This window comes from Salvia splendens, chromosome 5 (genome assembly GCF_004379255.2).
Source record: "Salvia splendens isolate huo1 chromosome 5, SspV2, whole genome shotgun sequence".
NCBI classification, from domain to species: Eukaryota; Viridiplantae; Streptophyta; class Magnoliopsida; order Lamiales; family Lamiaceae; genus Salvia; species Salvia splendens.
This window is the reverse complement of record NC_056036.1, coordinates 40,173,248-40,198,627: the sequence shown is the minus strand read 5'-3', so window position 1 is coordinate 40,198,627 and position 25,380 is coordinate 40,173,248. Positions and strand designations below refer to the sequence as shown.

The window sequence follows — 25,380 nt, the reverse complement described above, 5'->3', positions numbered from 1 at the left end:
ATCATTTCATAAATTTCTTAGTCTTATATTTCGATCTATATTTCACGTACGCATTTTCATTTCTTGTGATCTCATTAATATTGTGAATGATCTCATTAATATTGTGAATAAATTATATCCATACCTTTATTTATTTCAGAGTACGTATATGGGACTTATCAAAGAGACAACATAATCTTATGATTAAATCTTGACATCATATCCTTCATAGTAATTTAGAAATATTCACTTACATTTTTATTCCTTAAGATTACTTAAGATAGCATACAAGCAAACACACAACATTAACAACATGAACCAGCAAATTAAACACACAACTTGTTCAATCACCAATACATAAAAACAAAGTTAAAAATAGCTCAAACACCACAGAAATCTTTGAGTATATCCTGGGATCGCAGGCCATTTGTATCGAAAAACTTCAACAAATCGATGTGTTTAAAAGGTTTATATTTCAATGGATGTTCATCATCAACCAACTCCTCAGGAACCTCCACAGTCTTGCTAAGGAAAGAAAACAGCGCAGCTGTGTATCTCGTCTCGTTTCCATTGATATCCATGATCACTTTATGACTCGGAGACAGCACCCTATCGTTACTCCACGCCTACATAAACGCGAAAAATATGAATAAAAATTCAACTAGTCATTAAAAGAAAAAAAAGGTGAAGACTGACCTTGCAAGCATCTCCAGCCATGACAACGAAAGAGGAAGGCGGGAAATGGACCTCGATCCACTCCCCGTCTCTAGCCCTAGTTTGAAGTCCAGAGACATGGTTTTGATAAAGTATAGTGATGAAGCTCTTGTCAGTGTGGGGTAAAAAGGCCATGTTATTCTCCCCCTCGTTAGGCGACCGATACTTCAAGAACTTCAAAAGATAGGTAGTTGCATCAACATGTGACTCGGCCTTCTCCAAACCATAGCTCTCAAACAGCATCCTCACCACCATCTTCTCCAGCTTCGCGATCGCCTTTGCAAACCCCATAGAGTTCTCACTAGTTAACAAAACACACAAAATTATCAATATGATAAAAAAAAAGACTAAAGTCCAAATTTGGTCCTTTACATATGCTCTAAAAAACTTTTTGGTCCTTTACATTAAGTTTGTTACCTTTTGGTCCTAAACAATATGTTTTTGTCTAAAAAAAAGTTGTAAACATTATTTAAAAGTTTATATGTATGTACCAAAAAGATGGATTTCCTTGAGGCCACATGAGATTGGTGAAGCTTTGGACTCCTTGGAGGGTGGTGGCGTAGTCGATGCCTAAGGCTTCGTGGAGGGGCACGATGGGCATTTGACCGACGTAGCCATGGTAGGGCTTTTCGTTGATGTTTTGGACTTTGGTTTCGATGGGGAGGTCGAATAGGTCGTCGGCTGCTTTGAAGATGAAGTTGTGGAGTTGGGGTGTGATGTAGTCGCATAATGCTATGAAGCAACCGTGGTTTTCGAAGGCGGTTCTTATGCTTTTGCAGGCGGATGACCATGAATTTGAGCCTGGCTTCATTTCTTCAGTGTTGAAGTCTACTATTAGAAGCTCAGGGAGAGTTAGGGAGCCCATGATTATTTCTTTGCTTCTGGTTTTGGAATTTGGAATTGGTAAGTTTGAGAAAGTTTGTTACTTGCTATCATATATAAATGCTTTCTTGTATAATCAGTTTATTTTTCATTATTGATAGGATAAATGATTGAGTACTTTTATTCAACCGGGTCGCTCTTTGATTGGGATATGGATTAAATAAATTAGCGATCAAATAATAGGAGTATAAGGATTTTAAAATATTTCAAAACTTCAATACATAGTGAGAACAATTTACTATATTATTTTGTGTGTTGGCTTGTCTAGTGGTAGAGTGACTAATGCCCGATATTAAAAATTTTAAATCCGAGTTAACCCTGACACGCTCTTTAAAATTTTGTTTATTTATCCTTAAAAATAGTTTATATTATTTTTATTTATCTAAGCTAATAGTACCCCAAAGTAGATGCCTCCTAAGTAGATGAAAAAGAAAGAGTCCATGTTAATCCAATACTCATTCGGTTATGTTTTTTTTTAAAATATCTCATTTATTATCTATCATTCTAAAAATGGAAATATTAGCCTTTCTTATTTTATTATCTATCCACTTAGTACATAAAATAACATTAAATAAATATATCAAAAAAGTGATCCAATTTGAATGGAACTGAAGTGTATCTTACTATGGAACTTCGGGATATCCCAAAATCCTTTGTGATGGACTGATGGAGTACTTTTTATTCAAGCCAATTTTGCTTCTTGCATGTCACATTGAAATCATGGAATTGGACATGAGCATCCACAATGGGACGGATGTCCCGGCGGACATCTCGACGGACTTCCCAAAAACATCTCATGTCATATCATAAGGACATCCCACTGCACTGCCACGTCATAAGGACATCCCACTGCACAATGACGGACATCCCGACGGACATCCAAAAAAAACAATAAAAAATCGGGTTGTCCGTCAGGCCTTCCGTCGTGTCAACGCAATGGCGGACGTCCCGGAAAGCCGCGGAACTCCGGCGTCCGCAGCGGACGTCCGTATCTGTATGCATGCTGCCTAGTGGCGGACGTCCCGCACGCCGGTCCGACGTCTGCTAGGACATTCGCCATTGTGGATGCTCTAACTCCTAATAGTGCAAATAAAACTATTTACTCATGTATTTTATCGAAAATTAAATGATCTCTTTATTAATTTACTTATAACAAAATGTAATACGATGTGTTTTTTTAATCACAAATCTTCCAATTCACATCTATAGGTCATCTAACGACCGAGGACTTTAATAGAAAACAAATTGTAATAGGACAAATATGAGCCTATTTATTTTTAATAGCATTATTAGCTCTTATTCTAATCAACCACCGTATCATATATTAACATTAGATTATAATCACATCACAAAGATATCAACTGGTTAGTAAAAATAAAGTTCTAAGGAGGGTCGTACAATCGATGAAATAAATAAATAAATAAATAAATAAATAGGTAAAAATTCTAAAACTTAATTGAGAGAATAATTGTTTTACAGTGTTTTCTTAATTTTAAAGAATTTTTAATTTTCTTGTTAAATACTGTAAAAACAAATCAAACGTCATCCATTTGGCACACACAAAGATAAGAACAGATATTTAACTAATTTATTCATCCTTTCTCAAAACAGCCGTCGCCGTCGCCGTCGCCGTCGCCGTCATCTCTTCCACCACCCACGGCCCTCTCCCCCTGCGCTCGGTGAAATTTGAATAACTCTAAGGTTCGAGATCGTCGCATATTCGTCTCTCTGCACGAAATCGAACACCTTCCGCACGGTAATCGTCGAATTCCGGTTTCCTATTCAATTGCTATTTAATTTTCATTCATTCTCAGATATAAATTACTTAGCTATCCAATGGTAAACCCTAACGAAATCATTCAATATTTTGAGGTTTATTTGAATTTTCCTGCCTAGGTTTAGCTTAATCGCAGGTCTACAATGGAAAAAACAAATGAATTAAGACGTTAGTAGTATGTGTCTCATGTGCGGCAGAATATCTGCTTCGGCTCGTTACTAAACGAATTAATTTCAGAGTTGAACTAAATATTTGCTTGTTCTGGCTCTTTTATGATTAAACAAGCTCAACTTTGTTCATTCAAGTTACTAGATGAACCTTTTTCTGTTTGTTGATCCCATTGCTAGCTCATAAGTTGCTAGCTAAATAAGTTGGAAGTCGAGCACGGAATCTCGAGTCTGTATTCGATTGGCTTGGCTGGTTTACACCTCTAACCTTACGGAAATAAGTAATGACTAATTCTCAGAGTTCATGGTGAGTGGTGTTTGTGATTTCCAAATTTTATGATTTATTGTAATGAAGTCATGGAGCTTGACTGCTTGACTGTGTCATTAAGGTATAGGATGTTTTCCAGCAGGGTCTTCTAGATCGAGATAACTTTTCGCTATTGTGATGGTTTATAGTATGAATTAGTAATATTTAATACTTTTGCTTTCTGTAAATGTAAACAGATTCGTATTAGTACTTCTTATGCCATTCTACTTATTTATAGTCTTTTTATGATGGCTGAATATTTTAGTTAAGCCTCTTTTGTTGCAAGGATTCAACATGTGCAGTAGAAGAGGGTGATTAGTTTTTCAATTGAATGATGCAATTAATTGTCTAGTTATTCTGAGGGAATTAGTATTCTTTGCAAGGGTTGTGTGAGGTCTTGTGCTAAGTTCCTTATGCAGTGTTTGTTCCTGACCTGATTTACTATGGTTCAGGCTAGCAATATGGTCTCAGGATTAATAAATGCGAACCCTGTTGTCTATGAAAAGAAGGAGCGTCGAACTCGAAGTGCACCAGTTGATGTCGATGAATATGCAGCTGAGGAAATTGACCAGCTAGAAATTTTTGATATCCTTTGACATGCGTTGTGTTGGATCTTGTTTTTTGGTAGACTCGGAACCAGCATAGTATTCTTCTCCCCTTCTGTGGGATGGGTGGGAGGCTGGGAGCCATAATCTGCAGTTATCAATCCCTGACTGAGGCTGAATTACTCGATAATCTTGCCTACCAAGGGAAATCACTAAAAGGATACTGTTCCTCTAATATGTGAAAAGTATCTTTTGAGCAGTCATAGTTATAAAAAACCTTAAATTGCGTTTTACACACAGAATAAATGAGTTTGTCGAGTAACGTTTTTGGTTGCTAGAGTTTGTATCCTTAATGTTGTTACAGCATATTAGAGACATAAAAGATCCAGAGCATCCTTATTCGTTGGAAGAGTTGAAAGTCATAACGGAAGATGCAATTGAGGTTGATGACAAGCGTAGCTACGTAAGGTATATAAAAAAGGTACATTCTATGTGTATCCATTCAGTTGACTATGTATAGTTTATGTCAACTTACTAGAAATGATCTGCTCCAGGGTCACATTTACTCCAACTGTAGAGCATTGCAGCATGGCTACAGTAATTGGCTTATGTTTGCGGGTCAAACTAATGCGCTCTTTGCCACCACGTTACAAGGTAAAATAACCTGGTGAAGCCTATTCTGGAATCTAAACTGATGAATGTTAGTACTTTGAGTGATTTCCAATTTTCCATTTAGAATGTGCTTGTTTCGTTTACCAAATGATGATTGACGCTCTTGTTCTACGTATGGTACTTTTAGCTTCTATAATTTTGATGATTAGTTGTAATTTGTTTAGAGTTGTGATTTCGGAGGATTCTATTCATGCAATTATATATTTTTACATCCCAGGTTGATATTAGAGTAGCACCTGGTTCTCATGCCTCTGAAGCTGCAGGTTTCTCTCTCTCTTTATGTCATTTTATTCAGTTGTTAAGATTCAAAACTAGTTTACCACGGAAAAAAAATGATTTAATCGGGAGACCATTAACTCATATGCAGTAAACAAACAGCTGAACGACAAAGAACGCGTGGCAGCAGCTTTGGAAAATCCTAACCTCGTTGATATGGTCGACGAATGCCTTGCACCTTCACTGATATAAACTTATAATTCTCTCAATATAGTATGAGTATCTATTGCAATACTTCATTTGTATCTGGAGTTTTTTTTTTCTATACATGTCAAATGTATTGATTTTGTAACACCAATAGGCCATTCTTGTAGTTAGGGAGTTAGAGCATCCGCAGCGGTGCTCGCACCGACGGATGGCGTCCGTGCCGCTGGCGCGGCACCGCCTTGCTCGTCGCTGCACTCTTGCCGCTGGCACGGCGCTGCTCGATGCATCGAGCATGTTCGTGTCAGCGAGCAGCTGTGGCGTTTCCTGATTGGCCAACTGCAATGCCGTTGGTAATTTTTTTTAAATGGGATTTTAATTAAAAAATCCCAATAAATATAAAAAATATATTTTCTCACTTCCCAAAAAATTATATCCGTTTTCTCCCTAGTTTTAATTTATTTTTCAATTTTTTCCCAAAATTCAAATTTTTATCTATAAATACCCCCTCTTCCACACAAAAAATTTCATACTACACTACACAATTCTCATCTAAATTCTCTCATCTTCTCTTATCAATTCTCAATCTTTCACTCTTACTTACAAAAAAAAAAGTCTGGCTTTGGCGATCGCCCCTCCGACTCCCGCGGTTGGAACCACGAATGGTTCGGCTCATAACCATTTCCTAGTCCCGAAATGCAATTTTCGGCCCCTCCTTAAACCCAAGGTTCTCAAGTTTCGGGTGGCTACCGCCCTTACCCGGTGGACGACCAAGATGCCCTCGATGAGTGATACGGGTGGGCACCCGAACCCAGATCGGGGGGAGCGGCGCGGCGGCTCTCAAACTCCTCCTCTTTCTACTCTTACTCCTCGTGGTGTCCGCACCCTGTACACTCCAGCGGAGATGGATCAATTATTCAAAGCCTATTTGATTATCTCCGGATCAAGTGGGGATAGGTTTTGGTGGCGCGTCTCTCGCCGGTATAATGAAAACTGCCCGGCTTGAACCATCGAGCGCAATGAGAGTATGGTGCGCAATGCCATATTCAGAGCCAACGAAGAAATCCAAAAGTTCCGGGGTATTACCTCCAGGAAGAGCGTTCGGCGGGGAGCGGTAGGAGCGAGCTCGACATCATCAGTGTCGTCTTGGCGACCTACCAATCCATAAATTACAAACCGTTCAAGTACCTCAGCGCTTGGCAGGAGGTGCGTGTGCATCTGAAGTATAGGGGAGGCGTATCATCCTCCTCCAGCAAACGGTCGAGGTCGGTATCCCTATCCGTTGCCGGCGAGGATGAGGAGGCTAGCAAGCTCACCGGAGCTAATTTGGGTAGCCCCGACGCCGGCCCGAGCAGTTCCCAAAGCCGGCCGCAAGGAAGGAAGAAGGCGACGATCAATAGCCGTCGCGCCGCGACTCCATCTGCCCCCGCTCCCGCTCCCTTTGTGCCACCTCAACCCCCCACCAACTCATTGTGGACCCTTTTGGCCCAACTTAATTTAGCCGATAGGTCAAATATGACCCCCGAGCAACTTGATTCACATTTGACAATGATACGGGGTCTCCGAAGAACATTGGGGATAGAGCCAGAGGAATAGTCTTCCACGGGGTATTTTTTAGCCTTTAATTATGTATTTTTTATTTTTTAGGATTTTTATTATGTAATTTTAAATTTTTAGTATTTTAATTATGTAATTTATAATTTTTTTGTAATTTGTAATAACATTCTGGATATTTTTAATGCATTTTAATATTGTGGAAATGTTATTATTTAAATTGAATAATAGAATTGTGAGACCCTTGAGTATGTCATTGCGGAAGAGCATGAATGTGGGTGTTGTGCTATTGCCTAAGAGTAGAGACTAAAAAAGTAATAAAAGTGGGTTTAGGCCTATATCCTTGCTCTTTGGCAAGAGCACATATGGAGATGCTCTTAGGTTGGTGTGTACTCATACTGAATAATTGCTTTCCATTCTCGATTTATTCCATTATTACTTTTAAATGTTTATTATAATTAAACTGAAAATTAGAAATTATGAAAGATAGTACTAAAAAAAAGAATAAGTTAAAATAAATCAAATTAATTATATCGATATGATGGGAGAACAAATTTCTGTACATAATTCATCAAGAAAAACATAGCAAGTTTTTTTTATTAGAATATAGTATATGTAAATTTGTCAAACAAAAGAATGATTCTAAATCCGATCACCCTCCATTGAGGCCGTCTCAGTTCCAACGAGGATTGCCATCTCGTCGGGCCGGGCCAAAACCCAACGTCACGAGTTTAGACTTAAATGAAATTCAGAAATCAGAAAATGAGAAACCTAGATTTGAATGAACATTCTATATATCAAGCCATTGGGTTTAAATAAAGTAGCATAGCTCTCTAATTATTTCATAAGCTGGATAACAAATTCTTTAAAAAATAACTAAATATATAAAAAATGTTGGGTGGAAAACCAATCCTTCTAAATCATCTTTGCTTATTCCTCCCCCATTGTTGAAGTAAAGGAACGCTAAACTCACATGCTTCGAGGAGACGAGGGTTCGGATGAAGCATTTCGCGAGTCGCCTCCTGTGGCATTTAGGGTCACCTCACCAGTGAGTGAACCGTTGCCACTATCAGTCGAAGACACGACTGGGATCTTCACAGCAGCTCTTTCCATCTCCTTCTCGAGATCATCTTCCTGCCTCAATGCAGTGAATTGGCCGTCTAATGATCTCGCGGCTGCTAGCCAAGCAACAACAATTACGAGAAGTACCCCTCCAAGATAAGGAGTCGAATTTGCTAGTGATCCGAAGCTCAAGATCATGAACTGCTGGATCAAAGCACCTCCGGATTTCCCCAGCGGATTGCATACAACGTCGATAGCTGCCTTCCCTTTAACCTGAAACCGATTTTTTTAGTACTCACAATTCCTTTTATATTCAAGAATACCAAGAAATTATGAAACAAATCTACGTTTCCAAACCTTAGTGTCCTCGTCCAAAGGAATGTAAGCCATTTCCTTGCACGGATCGAACAAACTGTACTTGGCACTCTTACTGAAAATGTTCTGCAGCGCCCCGACATACACGGCTGCCAAAAGTGGAGTCAACCCGAATTGGGCAAGGGTCGGAGCAAGAGGGGCACCAAATAGAATCAACGAAAAGAATCCAACTCCAGTTAGAAGCAAGACGGTAGGTGTAACAGTTGCTGCCACTCCCCAACCATATTTGCCAAAGATCCATTGGCTCAAAAGCATCATAGCGAAAGTTGCTATTCCGGTAGCAGTTGAGAAGTCGCCCATAAATGATGAGTATTCATTTGGTGTTGGGAACTATGCAATTCAGAGAGGACGGAAATATGAGTAAATTGTGAAGTTAGTTTAAATGCTAAGAAATGGTGCGGACGAACAAGGCCTAGTTTACCTGGGCTTTAAGCTTTGATTTCCATGTAACCTCAACAAGGTTGATGCTTATACCATAGGCTACCACCAAAGTCGCAAGATCTCTAATATATTTCGAAGATACCAAAAACTTCAAGCTCTCCATTGTCCCCATTTTCGGCTTCTCCTGATATGGAGAAAAATACGGTTAAAAAGCAACTTGAAGCCGAAAAATAGACCTCTAATCGCAGACATGAGATGACTATACTAGTATACTGATTTATAAGATCTAAATTTAAGGCATAAAATCTGAGCAACATAAAATAAGAATGTGTAGATAAAAAAACTAAGAAAGAAACTAAACCGTACATAATCAAGAAAAACCAATTTCTAATACCTTCTTCTTCATACTACGAGCAGGAAGCTGAACATTGTTATTCACCCACCAATAAAGGAAACAAATCGCGAACCCCATTGCCATCACAATACTCATCATTCCCTTTAAGGAGATGGCCCAACCATCTACACCAGGAGCCAATGTTTGCCTCATTTGGGAGAAGTACTTCACTGTCCGACCAGAGAATATAAGGGCAATGTTTGCACCAAGTCCAAACAGCGGATAGAATTTCTTTGCTTCATCAATTGTGGTAATCTGCGAAGACATTGCATTGAACAGTGTTTTACATGCACAATCCGGTATTGAGTCATTGAGATGAAAGACAAAATATCAACAGGCACAACTAAGAGAAACATATGACATTACATCAAAAAATATGTTCTATAGAAAAGTCATCCATTGTTCTTAAGGAATACAATTCAACAACATGGCAAAACATTCAAAAATACATCTCTTCAGATCCTATAACAACGAAAATGTTTCACCATGCTCAAATCATCATGAAAAACAATGAGATATGCTCTTCTCCAGGCTTCTTCAACAACCAATAAAACCATCATTTCACCAACTCACATCCACACGTGAACAAATCATTTATTATTATTTAAATCAAAAGGAAGAATCTCAACCAATTGATTCCCTCATAAGCAAAGCATCAATGAAAAACACAGTACTAAAATGATGAAAAACAATTACCTGATTAGCAAACCCCCAAAACAGAACTGAGACAACCACACTTCCCCAAAGCTCAGCCATGACATAGAACAGACAGAAACTCCAAATCCTCAAAATCGCAAGAGGTCCGAGAAACCTCGGGCCAAGAACATTAAGAAGGTTATCTGCAAGAGCTGTGGGGTGGAAATAATGGCTGAGGGGATACAGAACAAACCCAAACGCCCCGAAAAAGCCGATAAACGGGAGGATAACCGTATAAAAGAGGGCCTGCTTGGACAACACATTAGACAACTTTGTATACAAGAGCATGAACCCAATAGCCATAGGCAAATTCACCCATGTTTTCAAGAAAGGTATAATCTCAGCACTAGAACCTGGTGCTGTCACCACCAAAACATCCTTTGTATCCCTCAGAATTGTATAATTAAACAGAATACAGAAAAACATCAACCCAAGTGGGATAATTTTCTTGAGCGTCTCCACCTCAATTCCCATAAACTTAGGTGAGGAATCTAATTTCTCCCCAAAAACAGGCTGCCCATCAGCAGAAGCTGCGGCAGCCTCAGCTCTACAGATGGGATAATTTCTACTCTTTTGACCAAAAAATTGAGGCTTTGTGACAAATCCTTGAAACCTCGAGAACCCATTAACGGATAACGAGGGTGCATTAGGTTTCAAAGAAGGGTTTAATGGGCTGAATCTGTACCTTAATCCCGGCGATGGCTGAGGGATGAAAGCTTTGATTCTTGGGTTTGAAGGCAGGGAAAGAAGCCCTTTTGACTGAAGAACACCTTGCATTTTTCCTCCACCCGACTCTCTCTCTCTCTCCCTCGGTGCTCTTGTTTCAGACGGGTTTCCTCAAGAAACCTATCAAGAATCAATTTTTATGAGAGAGAGAAAGGAGAGATGGAGGGAGATAAGGTAGGAGGATGAAGTAGACGATAATCTAGTCTCTCTTTAGCTCGAGGAGGGCTATTGAAGAAGGTGAATAAATATCTTTATATTTTTATAAAAATCAAATTATATGTCTTACTTTTAAATTAGTTAAATCAATATTTCTTACTTTATTCTACTTTTTCAAATTAGTTAAATCGTTGTAGTACTTATTTTGATATGTCGAGTTAAATGTGTTAGTATTTCTAATTACATAAAAATCAATTCTTTTTCTTTTTCTTTTTTATTTTTTTCTACTTTATTAGTATTTATTTATTTTTACTAACTTACTGTTCTATATATTTTTTTTTCAATATTTTATTAAATAAAAAGTCTCGATTAATTTGAGAAAAAATAATAAGGGTATGAAAGCAACTAATTATATTTGCAGCAACAAACCAAAAGTGCAAAGTAGATCACGTGAATGGGAAACTTTATTGTTGCCCATCATATTTTTTAAGGTAGATAAACCACCTACGTTTACATAAGTTGATATTTTTATATGTCACGCTCTTCAAAAATGAATGTTAGATATTTTCAATTTATAAAAAAATGTACAGTATGAGTTACGACAAATTCAAGCGTGCCTCAATAAAATTAAATAAGGATAATGAGGTGGAATAAAAAATCATTCGAAATAAAATTAGAAATGCAAAAATGCAGCTCAGCACCAAGATCTTTGTAATCCTAATTGAATTTGGAAGGCTCTACAAAAAATCAGTTAAAGCTCAATGGAATAATTTTCGTAGTTATGTGAATTTAATTTTATTATTTGTAAAATTGAAATGAGGACATCCAGGTAGGATACACTAATCAATATTGAAATGTACTTATCTTAGTATTTTGTTTGAAACCAAAGTCCATTATTTTGTTTCACCTTATCCTTCACTTCATCACTCGAATATGAAAATAAATTTAAAAGTGCTAAAGAAAATAAATTTAAAAGTCTTGAAAGTATTATTAATATTCTGGAGAGCCTTAGCAATGTGACACGTGATTCACATTCTTAATTTCACTAAGTTAACCATTGTTGAGACCAAACTCACCCTTTTCTTTTAAATTTACAACATCCATTTATAATTTATTAGTTTCTTCTAGAAATTAGTAGGAGTATATTATTCTACAACGAAATTACATTTTATAAGAAATGGTCTATCATCCTCCTTATTCTATAAACTTCAACCTCACAATCACAAATCTTGGAATATAAGCTAGAAAGTGAACCATGCATCTAAAAAGGTCATTTTATCACATCAAAATTGGAAACTTCGTTTGAAATTCGAAGTTGAAACCTTCAATATAATGCTAATTGCTAAGCATGACGAAAATGAGTCTCATTAAAATTTAAAACGACTACTGATTAATTTAAATTTTTAGAACTAAACTAAAACGTATTGTTGTGGGCTAGGGGAAATAAACATTTATCTAAATAGGTTCGGAAGCATTACTTACGAGGGGGTTAGGCAGATTGCTACACATATCTAAATTTATGCATTTAATAAATAATGGTTCCAATTAAATACCAACGTTTGTCTAATTTTGAATTGATTTAATGCATACAAAATAAAATGTTGAATTAGATACTAATTGCTAGTGTGTGATGTTGTTTGCAGTGATTTTAGAGTAAATTTGTTCTCATATATTACTTGGCGTCTTGGCCTCGTGTAAGTCAGAATTTTAAGACGTGCTACTATCCAAACCAAACTTTAATTATAGTAAATTGAACTAATTTGTTTTAAAATTATGATTCAGAAATATTATGGTTCACTTAAACATAAACAGCTCCTATATATGGATTCCCTGATTTTATATATATAAAAAAATATTCCCTGAATTTGTTCCACAAAAATAAATTAAAATTTTGATTGAGTAGATATATCGACCCTTAATAAATATTTTCGAGTCCGTCAAAGTTCAAATTTTGACTATCGAATTAAGAGTTTGAACGATATGAATTTGGCAGTTTGAGCCATTGAAAAAATTGGAGAAGTTTAATTGTAGAGAATTGATGGCAATTTGTAAAAGTTAGGTGGAAATTAGACCAAAATTTATATGATCAAAATTTGTTGAGGAGAACGTACAATTTTTTTTAGGAGGCAAAACATACAACTTTAATCTAATACATAAAACCCCACTTGTTTTCGTAAATATCCCAAAAAAAATCAAGCAAATTGCCACCAATTCACATATGACTTCTAACATCGTAAGAAAAACCAAGAATGTAAAATACAAACAAAAATGAGAGTTGCATGTCATGTGTCCACTTCTTCATCACTCAATTTATTTGCCAGAAATTTATCAAAAGAGATTTATAACAGTTCATCTATGCCTTATATATAAATTTTATTTTCTTCTTGATTACGTACTATTTTTTGTTCCTTACGGCGACTGGGTTTCCCCATTTTTCATTTGTGTTAACATTTTAATGTGATCGTGTTTTTCATTTAGATGGATATGAATCTTAACGTGAGAATGAATTGTTCTCGCACCACCCAAATAATATCAAAGTTATACACATTCAAAGCAACAACATCTTTCGCACTAATCCATGTTGAAAATCACTTCAATATGAAATTTCATCCACATTGTCTAGCTGAATTGTCTACCTAATTTTTTAATTTCAATTATTATTTAGTTAATGTAATGAGAGCTTAAGTATTTTTCATTCCAGAGAAGAATTGAGTTGAATCATAAAATGATAAATATCTAAGCCCGAAGAGAAAACGGAAATTGAGGCCCACAAGCCCACATTATAAAGCCCGAAGAGAAAACGGAAATTTGAGTTCCATGGCATCATAATGTTTCTAATAGGTGGTTTGTAGCATTAACAAACAACATTTGAAAAGCCTTAAGAGATTTGATTGAACTAAAGTTAAATTATGTTTGCCAAGCTGTTTTTACTCAATTACTATTATTTTCTAGTTCTTTTTCTTGGTAGTTTTGGGAGATATGTCTTAAAGAAAACTCAAGCCAAATGTAAATATGATTCGAATTTATAATTTTATATATCAAACTTCAAAAAATTAATGTTTGAGCATTATTGATTGAAGCAGTTTGAGATTTTTAATACTACCTCACTCCGCGAAAAGTAATTTTTTTTTTAAAATTTGTATTGTCCATCAAAACTAGTATTTATCTCTTTTTGATAGGTTTCTCTCTCAAATGATTTAGTCATATTTTCCACTAGCAACAACTCAAGCCATTTTTTTCTCTCTTCCTCTCTATATATCTTTTATTTTAAAAATCTTGTCATCAATTATGTTGTTTAAATTATGTAGCTCGAACTCGAGCTCACGTTTGAGCTTGCTTAAGTATCTCATATGATTGATTCGACCTCATGTTTGAGCTTGCATAATATCTCATCTGACATCAATCATACTCCCTACATCTATAAAAAAATACTAGTCCAGTTTGTGAACAACACGAGTTTTAATGAAAAATTGGTAAAACAAAAGAGAGTGAGATAAAAAGTCGGTAAAGTAATATAGATAGATAGATAAAAAAATAGGTAAAGTATAAGAGATGCGAGAAAAAATAGAAAAGGTATGACAAAAATTTTTCATTTTTAGAAATAAAATGATTTTTTGTGAATATTCCAGAATGGCAAAAAAAAATATGGGACTATGTTTCATGTACTGAGGGAGTATAAGGATATAAAGCTCACTCACTAATCTAGAAGCAAAAGTGTGTTTAGATATTTCAATTTTTTAGGGTCAAGTCTATCTTTCGATTCAATTGAAAGTTTCCACTTACAAAAATTTGAAAGGAAATTCTCTCTCTCAATAATTTTTTTGATGACCCAACGGTAAATCATTAGAGCATCTCCAATGGTCGGCGTCACCACCGGAGCGCCGATTTTTCGCCCACGCCGGTTTGACGCCGAACCATTGGAACCGGCGTGGGCGAAATCGGCGTCAAAATCGGCGTCGCCATGCCGATTCCCGCGCTGACGCCGGTTCCCACGCCGATCCTCACGGGCGCCATTGTGGCTCCCGGATCGGCGCCAAACCGGCGTCGGATTTAAATATTTTTTTTTTTTTTTCGCAAAACACTATATATACGCGCGTTGAACCTCATTTTCATTCGCACCACTTGTTTTAACGAGTACTCTCTCTCTACCTTACTTTCTGTACAAGATCAATTTAAGAAATGAGTAATGCCGGTGGTAGTGGTGGGGATGCGGATGAGTACGAGCGTATGATGAACGAAGAGCTTGATGCCTATACGAGCCGTGAGGTTGATCGATGGATGCAGAGTTATATGCAGCCGGCGGCACCTCGCCCACGACCAGTTGTCCACCGTCGACAAGTGGTGCATCGTGATCATGACGCTGCACATCAGCGCCTGTTCACAGATTACTTCGCAGAGGAGCCGCGTTTTGACGCCAACCATTTCAGGCGTCGTTTTAGGATGAGGCGGGACTTATTTATGCGTATTGTTAACGAATTGGAGCAGCGATATCTGTATTTCCGCTTCAGGCACGATGCGGTTGGCAGACCCGGCCACACCCCTATTCAAAAGTGCACTGCGGCAATCAGGCAGTTGGCCTACGGCACCGCGGCAGACATGTGGGACGAATACCTCCACATCGGTGAGACGACTGCCATCGAATGTATGAAGTATTTCTGCCAGGGCGTGATCGAAGTATTCGGTGATCAGTATCTCCGAAAGCCTACCCCCGAAGATTGCCGGAATTTGCTGCGGATGCACGGGGATCAGCACGGGTTCCCGGGAATGCTAGGCAGCATAGATTGTATGCATTGGGAATGGAAGAACTGTCCCGCTGCCTGGAAGGGGTTTTACACGACCGGCTACAAGGGAAAAAATCCCACGATGATCCTCGAGGCCGTGGCTGATTACCGGTTGTGGATTTGGCATGCGTATTTTGGGATAGCCGGTTCGAACAACGACCTAAACGTCCTCAACTCGTCGCCCCTTTTCAACGAGCAGTGCCAGGGCGTCGGTCCGGCCATCAGTTTTGTCGCCAACGGCAACCAGCATGATATGGGCTACTACTTGGCGGATGGGATATACCCTAGGTGGCCCGTCTTTGTGAAGACGATCCGGTGCGCATCAGAGCCGAAGAAGGCCTACTTTGCGACGCGGCAGGAGTCGGCGCGAAAGGACGTGGAGCGCGCATTTGGTGTGCTTCAAGCTCGATGGGCTGCAGTTAAGGGACCAACGCGTTTGTGGCATGTCGACTGCATTGCTGATATAATGTATGCCTGTATTATCATGCACAACATGATCGTCGAAGATGAAGGTGTACAACTGACTGATTGGGCCACCGACGATAATGAAGCAGGTCCAAGCCACGGCGTCATCACCGCCAACGTACGAGGTGGGGTACCGCACGATGAAGAAGCCCTCCTCCAAGCACATGCCGACATGCGTCAGACGGAGGCTCATATTCGACTGCAAAATGATTTAGTTGAAGAGTTGTGGGCGCTGAGGACTGCAAGGCGGTAGTTTTTATGCAAATTTATGTAATTTTTTAAATGTAATATTTTTAATTATTGTACTTTTTTTTATATTAATGTAATAAAAAAATTTTAATATTATTATTCGAATTTTCCGTATTTGTCTCGTAATTTAAATTCCGTATGTTGATACAAGTGTAAATTAAATTATATAATTGTTATTAGTGATGTGGATAGGTAGTGTGAAGGCTATTTGATGGCTATTTGATGTCCAGTTGATGTGGCAAGCTGATGTGGCAGGAGAATTGTAGTGCTGATGATGTGGCAGTGTGAAGGCTATTTGACGGCTATTTGACGTCCGTCAGCATTGGAGATGCTCTTATTGTAAATTAGCCTTTTAGACTACTACCAGTTGGTTTAGCAGCCGTTGCTCTTGGAAAATAGAATTTTTTTTTTGAAAATTTATAAATTAATTTATCTTGATACCTTTCTTGTTAAAAGATTAATTACTGACAAAGAAATGTTTTAAGTGACCTTGATAAGGAGTACATCAAATTTGTAGATATATTGATATAATTAAAGTGGTTTCCCTAAACTCTCAATTTAGATGAATTAAAAATGCACTTTGTATCGCTGTTTGAATTAAATCAATGAGATGGAAGTTAAACGTTAGACTAGCTAATGAAACCCTATTAAAATTAGACCTCATTCAAAGAGACAAATTAATGCAGAAATAAAATATCTTAAATTATATAAATGCGTACCTTAATTAAAGAACAGGAAATATAATAATTAATCAAGTAAATTAATCTATCTCAATGAGTAAGTGTAACGTAGATGTAAATGAAGTGATGTTAGAACAATTACTAACTTGTCTAATATTCTATTCTGTAAATTAAGTTTGTACAATATGTGAAATCGCGAATAATTCAAATGTTGAAATTTGAAACACTCGTTGGATTGGAAATAAGCAAGTTTCCTTCTACATTTTGTATACTCCTACTACGTATTTTAAAAAAAAACTTTGTCTAGAGAGAGAGTAATTGAAACTACAAAAAAATCAATTGCATTTATGAACGGTAGGATTCAGAAAATGTTATTATTACTCCCTCCGTTCCATAATAGATGTCACACTTGAAGATTGACACAGGATTTTAGGATGTGTTGTTCTGTGTGTCAAGTGAAAAGAGAAAATAATATATTTATATTAATATGTGAGAGAACTTTTTTCACAAAAGGAAATGTAATATTTTTTGTGGGACAAACTAAAAAAGAAAGTGTGACATCTAATATGGGACGGAGGGAATATTATTAATCATCAATAATTGTTGATAAACATCACAAAGTCTTTTATGTGGGCCACCTAATATTGATAATTTTTTTGTGATAGAGTAAAATCAATGGAATTTTCACACAATTAATTGATGCATTCATTGAGAACCTAACAAAGTCATTTTGTTTGATATTAACGGTGATTGAAGTCATTTCGTTTGCTGCAATGGTGATTGAATTTTAACAAAATGTTGCTACGTCCAAACTATTTCAATCCATTGATAGAAGAATTAATGAGTTATCATTAGAAAAGTTGTACAAATATGAAGAAAATGAGGATTGCTATTTACGTAATTAACTAACAACAAACAGGACTATTTCATTCTTGAATTGTAGGTCTTTCTTATATTCTTAATAAAAGGCAATTCACATGTGAACCTATACTATATATATTGAAAGAGATTCCCTCTTGTTTTATTACAAAAATATATGGTATTAGCTAAATCTGCAAGCCTCTTAAATATGCTTTGTCCTCATGTACAAAACAAGATGGAGTACTAACCAACTACCAAAAACAATTGAGAACACAATCACCAAAGGCAGAGCAATCCCAATTACCAAACAAATGATGACAATAGAGCAAGATGAAGGTATTGGTATTGGCTATCCGGTTATGTCCTGGCCAACTTCTAACTTTGATCAACTCGTCACATTACATAGTTCTCCCGGTAGAAAATGGAATTATGGGCACCAACCCTTAGTTCAATGAGCCAAGTTTCCAAAAAATGAGTCTTCTTCCACGTCCTAATTTGGTTCAAAATTTTGGAAGATTACTTTGTTTCTAAATAACCATATCGGCAATGAAATCACATTAGAACACGGATATCACATCTTCTTATTAAATTTGTAGAAAGGTGTGTCCATCCAAGTGAGAAAGCACAAGACGGGTCTTTAGGCAAGCAAGCGAGATTCCATTATTTACATCAAAATACCAGACGCTACTTTAGAACATACGTCCGAAAATGATGTGGTCAACAGTTTCTCACTCCTTGCAAAGACAAAGATCATCTTCAATTCAAGGGAATCCAAATCTAAAAAGTTTGTCCTTGGTGTTGAGTCTGCCTTGTGACTTGTGAGAAAAACCAAATGAAAAATTGGGTAGACAGTGGGAGTAACATTTCTCCACGCCAATCTTCTATTTAGAGATTGGTTATCATCATTCTCTCATGATATGATTAACCTGCTAAAAGAAACTAGTAATAGAGAATGTATTTGATTTATCAAAAGGCCAAATTCTGACATTATTCTCACTAGAGTGTTATCTACAATAGTAAAGACTCTCCAACAATTCTTCCTCCGGGACAAAGAAGTTCCTTCTCAAGGTAAATTTTCAAATTCATCTATTATTATTATTATTATTATTATTATTATTATTATTATTATTATTATTATTATTATTATTATTATTATTATTATTTTCCCAAGAGCCCATGTCATCAATAAAGTCGTCCTACTATGTATAAATCATGAATAACCTTAGGAAAATGTTATTAATGTTGTTATCTCATGTCCAAATAGCAAGCCAAAATCTATATATATAAGATGGAAAATAATGGAAAGCTTCATCTAGGGTCACCTCTAGTAAAATTGTCTTACTATTATAATGCGTTAATTGTCACTAAGGTAAAATCACTAGCTTTTGGTCGATTATAACTTATACTACTTACATTACTTTTTAAATTTTTGAAAGACAAATCACGAAGTTTTAAATTTTTTTTATTATTTCTCGCGACAACTTATTATCAAATGTTTTTTTTAATATTAGTCGGTCACCATATGCCTCATATAAGTTTCTTTCTTATTTTCGGAATTGCATTCATTTGATTCATATTTCATTCAGAAAAAAGAAAGAGTAACATCAAGAATGAAGATACATCTAGGTATTTAGGATTATAACTGGAACTATAGTAGCTAGCTTTTCGAAAGCAAGATGTGACAATTAGAAAAAAGATTAAAAGATTACCTAAAAAAAACTTGAGGACCCTTTTGAATAACACAAACAATAACACTTTAATAATTGTTACCAATTGATGAAAAATTGAAAAGTAAATATTCTTCCTCTTCTTGCAAGAGAGACGTTTCTATATAAGATGGTAACTACAAACGGATACTATCATACTACTGTATTGATCAGGTGATAATTAATAGGAACATTCAGAATATATCACAATATTTTGATTTTTATTTTGAAAGCCAATACACTTTTTATTACTACAAGATAGTCATATTGCAACCTAAAATCTGCAAGAAATTAATCAAAATAACATCGTTTGATTGAATAGTTTTATCCAAGTATTTGATTCAGGAAAATATGTTTATCTTCAATTATCTAAATAAGTAGCTATCACTTTTAATCAATATCTTCATCCCACCATTTTATTGCCTTCATTATAATTTATAACACATTTTATTCTATCTTCCTGCGAAGGAGATGCATATCATGCTACTTTGACAATAATAGTTTTTTATTGCACACATGAATGATATGTAAGTTTCCAAATGGCGAAAATGCTGCGGAAAACAAACTAGATCCTTAATTAGTGGCGACAAATGTCACATAATATACTACTACTACTAATATACAAATCATTTAAAATATGCTAACTCCAAAATAAAAACATATGACCTTTAGCGTGAAAAGGCATGGGTTCGACTCAAGTGGTCCTACTCCCACAGACATGATTCATGTACCGTTAGATAATTCATTAACCTCTGTAGTTTTCGGGGCGAATTCTCGACAATAATCGATATTCTCTCCGTCTCATTGAAATAGGCTAATTGAATATGACATGAGATTTAATGCTTAATTTAAAAATAAAAGAAAAGAAGAAAAAAATAATTGAAATAGTATAGTGGATAGTGGGACCCATATATGCTAGTAAAAGAGAAGAAGAAAAGGTTTTCATAAATGGAAATAGATTATTTCTATACACGGACGAAAAAAGAAATTCAATCTTATTTTATGGGATTGAGAAAGTATTTTTTCATCCATTAGATGGATCTCATACTACTTTTTTACTTCATCTCTTACCATTTAATTAAACTTTTTACCTGCAAAACGAACCCAGCGCCCAACGGTCCGCTAAGTTGATGATACTCCTTTTTAGCGGTTTTTGTTAAACGAATATAACTTTCTTTACAAAGCTCTAATTGAGGCATGCAAGAATTAAGATACCCATATGAAGGTCTTTTCAGAATGAAAGGATGGTGGCCTTGAAACTCATAATTTTCCATTATTTCCTTCAGAACTCATCAACTTGTCAAAATAATCAATTGACAGATAATCAATTAAATGGGTGTTCGGTTTGCAAGATTGTATCAAAGATTAAATTTGTAGTGTGTTTGGTTCATGAGATTCAATCACACAACTCAATCATAGATGGGTAATCATGAGATAATTAGTCATGACTAACCCCCTATGACTAAAATAATCTCACAACTCTATCCTAGATTGTATCTTGGTATTATTTTATCTTGGAAATCGAACACAACCTAAAACTATACTTCATCATAGCATACTAAGTTTATTCACGGTCACCATTTGGATCGAGGAAGTGTTTTTTAAGATATCTTGAATCGTAAAATCTCTTTTTTTTCTAATATATGTTCTGATCATACATCATAACGAGATCTTGAAACATCGTATAAAGAGAATGATTAAGCTGGAAGTGGATCTATTGTAAGGCCGAAGACCAATTTATAGAGTTTCTCGACACTAATCACAAACCGAATTGATCAATCCCACTCGACCCCGCCTAAATTCGTCGATAATACAGTATACCTCTTTGCTAAATGTCTAATTAAGCCGAAATTGAGATAAATGAGGTATCATAAAAAAAAATACTAGTAGGCAGTAGCTGCTCATTGCCACTTAAAATTTGGAATCCATTGGACTTGTGGCTTCCCTCGAAAAAGTTCTCCATATAAACATAACAAATAAAGGTCAGATATATGGAGTTGACTACATTATGGTTTATACATTTCGAGGTTAGCATTTCAAGTTAGTCGGCTCATTATTATATTATATTATATTATATTATATTATATTATATTATATTATATTATATTATATTATATTATATTATATTATATTATATTATATTATATTATATTATATTATATTATATTATATTATGTACTGTATAATGTTTGAATTATACCATTATTCTTGTATACTCTAGTTTACGAACATTTTTATACTTTAATAAATTATTAGTATTATTGCATTTTTATTCAGCTTGGGATTCTATTTTTTACCCCTTCCCTAAATTTTCTATTTTCCTCTTCGGGAATTTAAATTATCGAAAATCGATCATTTGATATTCCCTATTTTATTCAGCTGCAGCCAACTACATATTCCACCAAAGTTATGGGCGTCATTTTTCCTTTTTTATGCATATATATATATATATATATATATATATATATAGGGGGACCTTATTCTCCTTTTCCCATCTTACATCCTTTTTCCTTCTTAATAATACCCGTTAGATCTAGGGAATCGACGGATCGGATTGTTTTAATAAATTTACCTCCGTGTTGCATTATAAACGTTGGCTTAATGCATTACAGGGGTAATTTGGCCATTTGACAGAAGCTGAACCGCCATATCTTGGAATATGCTAATTTCACGGGATTTCAAACGCTCATATTCTCCTTCTTTCCTCATTCATTACGCCCACAACCCTTACAACTACTTCCACTCTCTCCACTACCCAAACCCTAGAAATCTACCTCCCCAGCGGCGCGTTTGGAGATTTTGGATTTTGTCGACCAAATTTTCGGAGGGAATTAGCTTTCAACGCTGAAATCGACTCGGAAACACCGACTACTTTCTAATAGGTATGTTTAAACAGTGATTTAGGCGTCCTTTTTTCGTGATTTTGCAGACCAAGGCGGCGGTTTCGTGATTTTGCAGACCCATTTTGGGTTCGGTTAAATAATGATGAATTCCAGTACCATAATATGTTTTTGTGGTTTTTGCCAGATCGAAAATGCCGAAGAGGGGTCGTCCGCTATCGCAAGTAACAGAGGCTGCAGGTAAAATTTACATCGTGTTGCTTCAAATCAATATTTGTTTTTTCAGATTGTGGGTGATGGTATTAGCAATTCTGTTAAATCCGCATTATACATGTTGTCTGGTGTGCTGACTAAAATCATGACACGGTTCATACTTTCAGATATATTCAATGAATTGTGGAACTATAAGCATGCATTTTTTGGTGTTACTGTGTGCATTATATGAGGTATATTAGTGCATTATCCGTAGTATATAATGCATTATCAGTAATATTTAGTGCATTATCAGTATTATCTAGTGCATTACCAGTAATATTTAGTGCATTATCAGTAGTATCTAATGCAGTATCATTAATATTTAGATTGTGAGTGATGGTATTAGCAATTCTGTTAAATCCGCATTATACATGTTGCGTGGTGTGCTAACTAAAAACATGACACGGTTCATAATTTCAGATATATTCAATGAATTGTGGAACTATAAGCATGTATTTTTTAGTGTTACTGTGTGCATTATATGAGGTATATTAGTGCATTAGCAGTAATATTTAGTGCATTATCAGTATTATCTAATGCATTATCAGTAATATTTAGTGCATTATAAGTAATATTTAGTGCATTATCAATATTATCTAATGCATTATCAGTAATATTTAGTGCATTATCAGTAGTATCTAATGCATTATCAGTAATATCTAGTGCATTAACAGTATTATCTAATGCAGTAGGAGTAATATTTAGTGCATTATCAGTAGTATCTAAAGCAGTAGCATTAATATTTAGTGCATTATCAGTGATGTTTAATGCATTATGCGAATGTTTTACTCAATCATTCATGTGATGTGATTGATTACGTTGTTTGCATTAATATGTAAACATTAACATGAACGCATCATTACACAGAACGTAGTCCACTTTTTTGAAAATGTTGTGATTTGTTACTTTGTTTGTGCAATTTCAGAGAAGCGAGTTAGATCTGAACTCGACGATGCAGTTGATGATTTAATTCCGGTAGCGTTGGCACAAAAGTTGAGGGATCGGTTGGCAGCTGCTGCCCCTAGTAGCTCAGCAGGTGATGTTCAACAGACACAAGTTAAGGGAAGAAAGACTGATCGTCTTTACTGCAGGCGCACACCGTCGGAGTTTCTGAACTGCTTGAAGCAGTTAAATCCAAGTCAGCTTGTAGTGCTTGATGGTTTCTGGTATTTGTTGGAAGACTTAGCACTTTAGATCTTTTTACAAACTTGAATACACTTAACAATGTTTTTGAGACTAGTCTTTCTGATTTTGATCTTGTGAACAATCAGTCTAACCGTATGTTCATCGTGATTATTCAGACGGCTAAGAATACTTAGTGTGTAATTGGTGTATTATGTTATTTGTCTTGTTTGTATTATGTTTTTTGTCTGTATAGTTGGCCGATTAACTCTCGTAATGCTTAACATATGCCAAATAATGCACTAAACCTTGTGCGCAATGCAATGGCAACACCAAATAATGCATTTGTATATTAAACACCTAATACATTAAGCCCTGTATGTAGTACGCCTCTATTTTATGTGCATCATATATGCATATAATGTAAGTAGTCGTATTAGATTATGCATTACAAAACGTTGTTTGTGTATTTAACCCAAATAATGCACCAATCGTTATGCGCAATGCAATGGCAACACCAAATAATGCATTTGTATATTGCACACCTAATAATTTAAACCATATATATAGTAGGCCTCAATTTAATGTGCATCATATCTGCATATAATGTAAGTATTCGTATTAGATTATGCATTACTGAACGTTGTTTGTGTATTTTAACCAAATAATGCACCAATACTTGGGCGTAATGCAATGGCAAACCCAAATAATGCATATGTATATTGTACACCTAAAATATTAAGCCATACATATAGTACGCCTAAATTTTATGTACATCATATACGCATTAATATTAAGCCCAGGGGATAGGGTCTAGTATGTACACATTAATAACAACGTTAACAAAGACTATTAATGAGTACGTACTATACCCTAGCCCCTATGCTTATTAAACCCTAAGGGGAAACAAGAAACGTGTGTCAAACATCGAAACACGACACATCTTATTCGTATACATTGCAGGTCACATATGGTGCATTATGTAGTCCACAATATCCATTATTCGTTACCATTCGGCGCATTATTCGTATCTGTTTAAACATTGTTATTAATGAGTACGTACTATACCCTAGCCCCTAGGCTTATTAAACCCTTAGGGGAAACAAGAAACATGTGTCAATCATCGAAACACGACACATCTTAATCGTATACATTGCAGTTCATATATGGTGCATTGAATAATCAATAATATCCATTATTAGTAACCATTCGGTGCATTATTCGTATCAGTTTAAACGTTGTTATTTATGTGTACGTACTATACCCTAGCCCCTAGACTTATTAAACCCTTAGGGGAAACAAGAAACGTGTGCCAAACAACGAAACACGGCACATCTTATTCGTATACATTGCAGTTCACATATGGTGCATTTTATAGCCAATAATATCCATTATTCGTTAACATTCAGAGCACTATTCGTATCGGTTTAAACATTGTTATTAATCACAAAACAATACATGTTAAGCTTAATATGCATTATATGACATACGGTGCATATTACCCTTCAGAAATAGTGCATTACATCTTCATATTTATACATTACATGTATTATCTCTTTCATATGTTGTACATTACCCTTCAGAAATAGTGCATATATATCTCTTTCATAACCA

The 25,380-nt window shown here is 35.7% G+C and overlaps 3 protein-coding genes across 3 annotated transcripts; 1 reads left to right on the top strand and 2 right to left on the bottom strand.

The window, feature by feature from the left end:
* Nucleotides 1–180: 180 nt before the first annotated feature.
* LOC121803145 (probable 2-oxoglutarate-dependent dioxygenase AOP1) lies at nucleotides 181–1,635 on the bottom strand. Its single transcript, XM_042202844.1, has 3 exons — nucleotides 1,185–1,635; nucleotides 676–994; nucleotides 181–605 (listed from the first exon to the last, which is right to left on the bottom strand). Exons 1-3 carry the CDS (start codon nucleotides 1,556–1,558, stop codon nucleotides 360–362), a joined length of 939 nt encoding a protein of 312 aa, XP_042058778.1. The 5' UTR covers nucleotides 1,559–1,635; the 3' UTR covers nucleotides 181–359.
* Nucleotides 1,636–3,135: 1,500 nt separating this feature from the next.
* LOC121802309 (protein AE7-like) lies at nucleotides 3,136–5,617 on the top strand. The gene is made up of 6 exons (XM_042201945.1): nucleotides 3,136–3,331; nucleotides 4,279–4,411; nucleotides 4,734–4,839; nucleotides 4,926–5,025; nucleotides 5,261–5,306; nucleotides 5,411–5,617. Exons 2-6 carry the CDS (start codon nucleotides 4,288–4,290, stop codon nucleotides 5,509–5,511), a joined length of 477 nt encoding a protein of 158 aa, XP_042057879.1. The 5' UTR covers nucleotides 3,136–3,331; nucleotides 4,279–4,287; the 3' UTR covers nucleotides 5,512–5,617.
* A 2,176-nt stretch (nucleotides 5,618–7,793) lies between these two features.
* Nucleotides 7,794–10,875, bottom strand: LOC121805979 (plastidic ATP/ADP-transporter-like). Its single transcript, XM_042206040.1, has 5 exons — nucleotides 9,926–10,875; nucleotides 9,230–9,484; nucleotides 8,876–9,019; nucleotides 8,437–8,784; nucleotides 7,794–8,352 (listed from the first exon to the last, which is right to left on the bottom strand). The coding sequence occupies exons 1-5, from the start codon at nucleotides 10,700–10,702 to the stop codon at nucleotides 7,987–7,989; spliced, it is 1,890 nt and encodes a 629-aa protein (XP_042061974.1). The 5' UTR covers nucleotides 10,703–10,875; the 3' UTR covers nucleotides 7,794–7,986.
* Nucleotides 10,876–25,380: the final 14,505 nt, after the last annotated feature.